Source organism: Orycteropus afer, unplaced genomic scaffold, assembly GCF_000298275.1.
Source record: "Orycteropus afer afer isolate SDZICR_OR568_19922 unplaced genomic scaffold, OryAfe1.0 scaffold00443, whole genome shotgun sequence".
In the NCBI taxonomy this organism is placed as follows: Eukaryota; Metazoa; Chordata; class Mammalia; order Tubulidentata; family Orycteropodidae; genus Orycteropus; species Orycteropus afer.
The window spans coordinates 459,926-468,118 of NW_006922030.1; the positions used below are offsets into that span (position 1 = coordinate 459,926).

General features: G+C 39.9%; 1 protein-coding gene across 1 annotated transcript in view; it reads left to right on the forward strand.

Annotated features, from left to right (window-relative positions):
- KLHL2 (kelch like family member 2) overlaps window positions 1–8,193 on the forward strand; it is a 180,346-nt gene that overhangs the window by 134,375 nt on the left and 37,778 nt on the right. Inside the window, exon 6 of the mRNA XM_007954203.2 lies at window positions 607–723. Coding sequence (XP_007952394.2) covers window positions 607–723 — 117 coding nt within the window. The remainder of the gene's footprint in view (window positions 1–606; window positions 724–8,193) is intronic.

Genomic DNA, 8,193 nt, shown 5'->3' on the forward strand with positions numbered 1-8,193 from the left:
TTTGCTTTCACTGACAACTCAGTACTGTATATGCAAAAGGGTTCATATTTGTTGTCTGTACTGCCCATGTAACTCTCTTATGTCTTTCTCATCCTCAATGCTGCCATATTGGTCACTCACATTTAGTACACCATTTTTTGTAAACTAAGAAAAATCCAAAAATGGGTTTAAAAGGGTACATGATTTTCATTCTAGAATATCACGTTATTTTATTATGTTGGGTGCTTCACTATCCTTATTCCCAAAGGACTTGAAATTTAAATCTAGATAAATACTAAGTTCACTTGCAAAAGGTTATCAACAGTGAAATAGATCATATATCATCAACTTATGCAACTACTACTCAAGTTCAAGAATAGGTAATGTACTTTATAAATGCATATTAAATACTAAATGTACTTACTAAATACCAAAAGGAGGAAAATAAAAAGAGTGAATTTTTTTGTGAGTACATATAAATCAGGATTTTTGGGAAAAAAAATTATGTCATGGATTGAATTTGAATGTTTAGGTTGCATAGTAAAAAATTTCTCATATTTTATCCAGATGCCCTGGTACATAACTCATTACTTGTTTTTTTTCTTTTTTTACCATATTTTCTGGAAGGTATTTGAAGCAGTAATAGCTTGGGTAAACCATGACAAAGATGTAAGACAAGAGTTTATGGCTCGGCTGATGGAACATGTACGGTTACCTTTGCTTCCTCGGGAATACTTAGTTCAGGTAAGCTTATATGCAAAACACATGAATATGTGTAGCACTGTGTCACCAGCCTGAACAGCATGTAGATTCCCCTTCTACAGTTATAAGAGCTCCATAATACAGATCCAAGGAATGTAGGACTGAGGACAGAAAGGCACCTGAAGCCTTCGGCAGGTGCTCCCTCTTAGGCCACTCCCCATTCTTAGAAATTTGCTTGCAGTCTATATTTCTGATTTGGATAAGCAAGTGTTATACGGGCAGTATTTGTGGTGATCGTTTAACCAGTTTCATCAGGTCAATTTTGACTCATTGCAACCATATGTGTTTCAGAGGAGAGCAGCAGTTCATAAGGTTTTCAGTGGCTGCAGTCATTCTGAGGTGGCTCTGGGTGGATTCAGACCGCCAACCTTTCAGTTAGTAGGCATGTGCTTAACCATTTGGACCATCCAGGGACATCATTGATCATTGACCAAAAATAAATGTGCATATAGCTCTGCATTACTGCCAGATTTTCCTTGTTATTCATTTGATAGCCTCTTCTAATTGATTCTACTGCAGAAATGCAATTAAAGATTTGATCCAAATACTGTTTAATTCTACTTCAGAATTTCACAATACTATACATTTGATGCTTTATCTTTACCTGAGGAAAATCTGATCATTTGAAATGAATAGTAATAAATGGTTCTCTAGTAGTCTCTAGGACTATTTTGAATTTACTCTTTTGTTTTTAGCATCCTACTAGGAATATTTCAGTATTTTTATAATTGAAAATAGCTAAAGGAACATTTCTTTATTAAGAGATTAGATCTGAACATTATAAGATTACTTGAAACCTAATTACTTGTTCTGATTTATTTAATCATTGGTTCTCTGCTGTTGGAAAAAAAATGAACAAGCAAAAAACTTTCTCTTGAGGTCAGGTATAGCAAGAAGATGAAAAGAATATACAAAGTCACTGTACGAAAAAGAATTGGTTGACTTTCAACCATTTTAGGTAATAGCATATGATCAAGAACTGTTGGTGTTGAAGGAGAAATCTAAGCTGAACTGAAGGCATTGGCAAAAAGCAAGATGTCAGTAATTTGTGAAACACTAACTGAGATGTTTCAACAAATGAATGCAACACTGCAAACACACACTTAGCTATGTAAAGAAAATTAGAAGATAGCTAGCTACCTGGCCAATAGGCTGGAAGACATCTATATTTGTGCCAAGTGCAAAGAAAGGTGATTGTGCAGAATGCAGAAATTATCAAACAATATCATTAATATTGCACACAAGTAAAATTTTGCTGAAGATAATTCAAAAACAGATGCAGCGGTACATGGACAGGGAAAGACCAGAAATTCAAGCCAGATTCAATAGAGTACATAGAACAGGAGACAGCATTACTGATATTAGATGGATCTTGGCTGAAAGCAGAGATTACCAGAAATATCTCTACCTGTGTGTGGTAGGTATGTTTGTGTGTCAACTTGGCTGGGCCTGGTTGAGTGGCTGGGCAGCTGGTGTTAGCTAATCCCCATGATGAGACTGGCTTATCAGCTCCATGGTGGGATCTACCACAAGCAGCTGAGTAGCTGCCTTTGGGAATGTGGTCTGCTTCTTGTATTTAAGGAGAAGCCTTGGGAATGGTCTCTAGCCTATGGGACACTTGGACCCTGCATGTAACTGTGTCTTTGTTAAGCAGCCTGCTATGCTGTGCCGACCTTGGGACTTACAATGGATTTAAGTTAATGGCCTGCCATGTGGTTTGGTAACATCAGGACTGTGCCTTTTTACTTGTCAACCTTGGGGCTTCTCGGCCTCGGCAGCCAGCAGCTGTCTGAGTGAAGAAATGCCTCTAACTCCAGTGGGGGCTGGGAGCAGGAGGCAGAGCTGGATCCAAAGATTGAGGGGCTTTCACCCAGCCCCTAGAGCCTGGCACTTTGAACTTGGACTTAAAGCCACCAAACTGTAAGAATAAACTCCTGTTTGTTAAGACCATCCTATTTGTGGTATATTCCTGTTAGAGTGGCACTAGGTAACCAGAACACTGTGTTTTATTGACTATGCAAAGGCATTCGACTGTGTGCATCCTAGGAAATTATGGATAATTGTGAAGAATGGGAATTCCAGAACACTTAATTGTGCTCATACTGAACCTGTACATAGCCCAAGAGGCAGTTGTTTGCACAGAACAAGGAGATATTCTGTGGTTTGAAATCAAGAAAGGTGTGTCAGGCTTGTACCTTTCACCGTACTTACTCAGTCTATATACTGAGCAAATAATCCAAGAAGCTGGACTATATGAAGAAGAAAGTGGCATTAGGATTGGAGGAATACTCATTAACAACCTGTGATATGCAGATGACACAACTATTGCCTGCTGAAAGTGAAAAGGACTTGAAGCCCTTACTGATGAAGATCAAAGACCACAGCTTTCAGATTGCATGTCAACATAAAGAAAACAAGAATCCTCACAATTTGACCAATAAGCAACATCATGATAAACAGAAAACATTGAAGTTGTCAAGTATTTAATTTACTTGGATCCATAGTCAGCGTCCTTGGAAGCAGCAGTCAAGAAATCAAACCACATATTATATTGGTAAAATCTGCTGCAAAAGACCTCTTGAAAGTTTTAAAAGCAAAGATGTTATTTTGAGGACCAAGGTGTGCCTGATGCAAGCCGTGTTATTTTCAGTAGCCTCATATTACTGAGAAAACTAGACAATGAATAAGAGCAAGGAAATGATACTTTTGAGTTGTAGTGGTTGGTAAAGAATGTTGAATATACCATGGCTTGCCAAGAGACTGAGTATATCTGTCTTGGAAGAAGTGCAGGCGGAGTGTTCCTTAGAAGATAGGATAGCTCTACTTCATCTCGTGTACTTTGAACTTGTTTATCAGGAGAGACCAGTCCCTGGATAAGGGCATCATACTTGGTAAAGTAGAGGATCAGTGAGAAAGAAGAAGACCTTCAATAAAATGGATTGGCACAGGAACTACACCAATGGGCTCAAACATAGCAACAGTTGTGTGGGTAGCATAGTACCAGGCAGTCTTTTTGTTGTGCTTACGGTTTCTATGAGTTGGAACCAATTGGACAGCACTTAGCAACAACAGCAACATAACAAGGACAAATTTTATTTGTAGTGTGGGAACATTATTTTTAAATACTTTGAATTTTTCCCCTGGATATTGGAGTCAAGTCAGTGGCAACAGATTTCATTGTTTATGCCACCTAAAGTACTCATTATATAAATTTTCATTTCTTGCTTTTCCTGTTATCTGGCTTGATGTTTAGGAGCTCTGATGATACAGTGTTGAAGGCATTTGGCTGCTAACCCAAAGGTCAGTGGTTCAACCCACCAGACTTTCCACAGAAGATAGATGAGGCAGTCTGCTTCGTAAAGATTTACAGCCTTGGAAACCCCATTGGGTGGCTGTGGGTCAGAATTGACTCAGTGGCAGTGAGTTTGTTTTGTTGTTGTTGTTTTGGGGTGATATTTAAAAATAAAAGACAGATGAATATAAATTATCTAAAGAGTGTATTCTATTTTATCATTGACATTGAAGTATATCATTTTTATTACACTTCTCTTTACTACCTAAATGTTTTTTTCTACAGGCCAAGTACATGAGATTTTTAAGATTTTCTTAATGATATTTGTAAAATTCTTCTGTTAAGCTCCTGTGGCATTGTGTCTAAGGCATCTGACTGCTAACCAGAAGGATGGCAGTTCAAACCCACCAGCCACTCCTTGGAAGGAAGGTTGGGCACTCTACTTCTGTAGTAGGGCAACAACAGAGCAGAACAGCAGCCAGGCATCCAGTTAAGGGGAGGGAGGGATCCAGGTCCCACCTCCACCAGTCAGAAAAGTGGAAGAGAAGCCAGAGGCAATGACAGAGCAGAGAAGCAGCCAGGCATCCAGGTAAGAGGAGGGAGGGACCCAGGCCCCACCCCCACCAGCCAGGAAAGCAGGGGGAAGGGAAGCCAGAGGCTATGACAGAGCAGAGCAGCACCAGGGATACAGTTAGGGCAGGGTGGAGAGGTTTCCAACAGCTAAGCGAGAGTAACTTGTTTGTCAGTTTGTCATATATCGTGGCTTGCATGTTACTGTGAGGCTTGAGGCTGTGCCACTGATATTTCCAGTTCAGGCAGGGTTGCACATGGTGCACAGGTTTCAATACAGCTTACAGACTGAGACAGACTAGGGAAAAGAAAGAGGCCATCCACTTCTAAAAGAATTGGCCAGGGACAACCTTATGAATAGCAGAGAAACACTATCTGATACATTATTGTGCAACTTTGTGAATAGCCCAGAAATATTATCCAATACAGTGCAGGAGGATGAGCCCCTTAGGTCAGAAGGGAAAGAGCTGCATCATCAAAGTAGGAACAGTGTTACTGATATGGATGGAGTAAAGCTCTCCAGATCTCCATTTGCTGATGTGACACCACTCAAATTGAGGAGAAACACCTGCAAACATCCATTAATAATAAGAACATGAAATGTACAAAGATGAATGTAGGAAAATTGGAAGTTGTCAAAAATGAGATGGAATGCATAAAGATTGATATCTTAGGCATTAGTGGGCTGAAATGGACTGGTTTTGGCCATTTTGAATCAGACAACCATATGAAAATTTGAATGAGGAATGGAGTGATATTCATCATCACAAAGGATGTTTCAGGATCTGTCCTGAAGTACAGTGCTGTCAGTGATAGGATAATATCCATACACGTACAAGGAAGACCAGTTGATACGTATTTAATACCAGTTAATTCAAATTCATGCACCAACCACCAAAGCCAAATATGAGGAAATTGAAGATTTTTATCAACTTCTGCTGTCTGAAATTGACCAAAACATGCAATCAAGATGTGTTGATTAGCACTGGTGAATGGAATGCAAAAGTTGGAAACAGGAATCACTGGTAGTTGGGAAATTAGCCCTTGGTGACAGAAATAACACTGGAGATAGCATGATAGAATTTTGCAAGACAACTTATTCATTGCAAATACCTTTTTTCAACAACACAAACAGTGGCTATACACGTGGACTTCACCAGATGGAATACACAAGAATCAGATTGACTACAACTGTGACAAGAGGTGATGGAAAAGCTCAATATAATATCTTCAGCCAAAACCAGGCCAGGAGCTGATTGGGGAAGAGACCATCAACTGCTCATATGCAAGTTCAACTTGAAGTTGAAGACAATTAGAACAAGTCCATGAGAGCCAAAATATGATCTTGACTATATCCCTCCCAAATTTAGAGACCATTAAAGAATAGATTTGATGCATTGGACACCAATGACTGAAAACCAGAAGAATTGTGGGATGACATCAAGAACATCATCCATGAAGAAAGCAAGAGGTCATTAAGAAGACAAGAAAGGAAGAAAAGACCAAAATGGATGTCAGAGAGACTCAGAAACTTACCCTTGAATGGTGTGGTAGTTCAGTTTGTGTGTCAACTTGGCTGGACTTGGTTGAGTGGCTGGGCAGCTGGATGTAGTATTCCCCATGATGAGACTGGTAATCAACTCCATGGTGGAATCTATTGGGAGCAGCTGAGTAGCTGCCTTAGGGAATGTAGTCTGATTCCTGTATATAAGCAGAAGCCTTGCGGAATGGTCTCTAGCTTATGGCATGCAGGGATCTTGCATGTAGTCATGTTGTTGTTCGGCAGCCTGCCATGCTTTGCCAACCTGAGGACTTAAAGTGGACTTGAATTAATGGCTTGCCATGTGGTTTGGTAACATCAGGACTGTGCCTTTTTATTTGTCAGCCTTGGGCTTGGCACCTTCAGCGGCCAGCAGCTGTCTGAGTGAAGAAAAGCCTCTGGCTTCAGTGGACCAGGAGCTGGAGGCAGAGCTGAAGCCCGGGGCTGAGGGGCTTCCACCCAGCCCTTAGAGCTTGGCACTTTGAACTTGGAATTAAAGCCTCAAAATTGTAAGAATAAACTCCTGTTTGTTAAGGCCATCCCATTTGTGGTATATTCTTGTCAGAGTGGCACCAGGTAAGCAGAATGAGCAGAGAGTAGCTAAAGCAAATGGAAGAAATGACAAGATAAAATCCTGAACAAAGGATTTCAAAGAGCAGCTCAAGGAGACAAAGCGTATTATCATAATCAAATGTGCAGAGACCTGGAGTTTGAAAACCAAAAAGGAAGAACATGCTCAGCATTTCTCAAGCTGAAAGAACTCAGGAAAAAAATTAAGCCTCGAGTTGCAGTATTGAAAGATTCTATGGGCAAAATATTGAAGGATGCAGGGAGCATCAAAAGAAGATGGAAGGAATACACAGAGTCACTACCAAAAAGAACTAGTCGATCTTCATCCATTTCAGGAGGTGGCATATGGTCAAGAACCAATGGTATTGAGGGAAGAGGTTGAAGCTGCTCTGAGGGAATTGGTGAGGAACAAGGCTCCAGGAATTGATGGAATACCCATTGAGATGTTTCAGCAAATGGATGCCCCAATGGAGGCACTCACTCAGTTATTCCACGAGATTTGGAAGACTGCTAGCTGGCTAACTGACTGGAAGAGATCCATATTTGTACCCAGTGCTTGCAAAGATTACCTAATTGAAGCTATGAAGTATCATTTGCTGCCAACAGAGCAGTGTGTATTAATGAAGAGTGTCTGGACTTGACTGAGGACATCCATGAACCTTCCCAAAGTAGGATTTATTGTTCATATTTGTTGTTACAAAGAAAGGTGATGGCACAGTATGTGGAAATTATCGCACAGTATCATTAATATTGCATGCAAGTAAAGTCTTAAAAGATAATTCAAAAATGGTTGTAGCTGTATATTGACAGAGAACTTCCAGAAGTACAGGCTGGATTCAGAAGAGGACTTGGAACAATGGATATTATTGCTGATGTCAGTAATCTTGGCTCAAAGCAAAGAATATCAGAAAGATATTTACCTGTGCTTTATTGACTGTGCAAAAGCATTTGATTGTGTGGATCATAAGAAATTATGGATAACATTGAGAAGAATGGGAATTCCAGAACATTTAATTGTGCTCATGAGGAACCTGTACGTAGACCAGGAGGCTGTCATTCAAATAAAACAAGGGGACATTGCATGGTTTAAAATGAAGAAGGTAGTGTGCCAGGGTTGTATCCTTTCACCATACTTACTCAATCTATATGCTGTGCAAATAATCCAAAAAGTTGGACTATATGAAGAAAAATGTGACATCAGGATTGGAGGAAAGTTCATTCACAACCTGCAATACATTGACAACACAACTTTGCTTGCTGAAAATGAGGATGACTTGAAGCACTTACTGATGAAGATTGAAGAGTATAGTTTGCAGTATGGATTACATCTCAATATAAAGAAAACAAAAATTCTCACAACTGAACCTTTAAGCAGCATCGCGATAAATGGAGAAAAAAATTGAAGTTGTCAAAGACTTCACATTGCTTGGTTCCACAATCGACACCAATGGAAGCAGCAGTCAGGACATCAGACAACGTA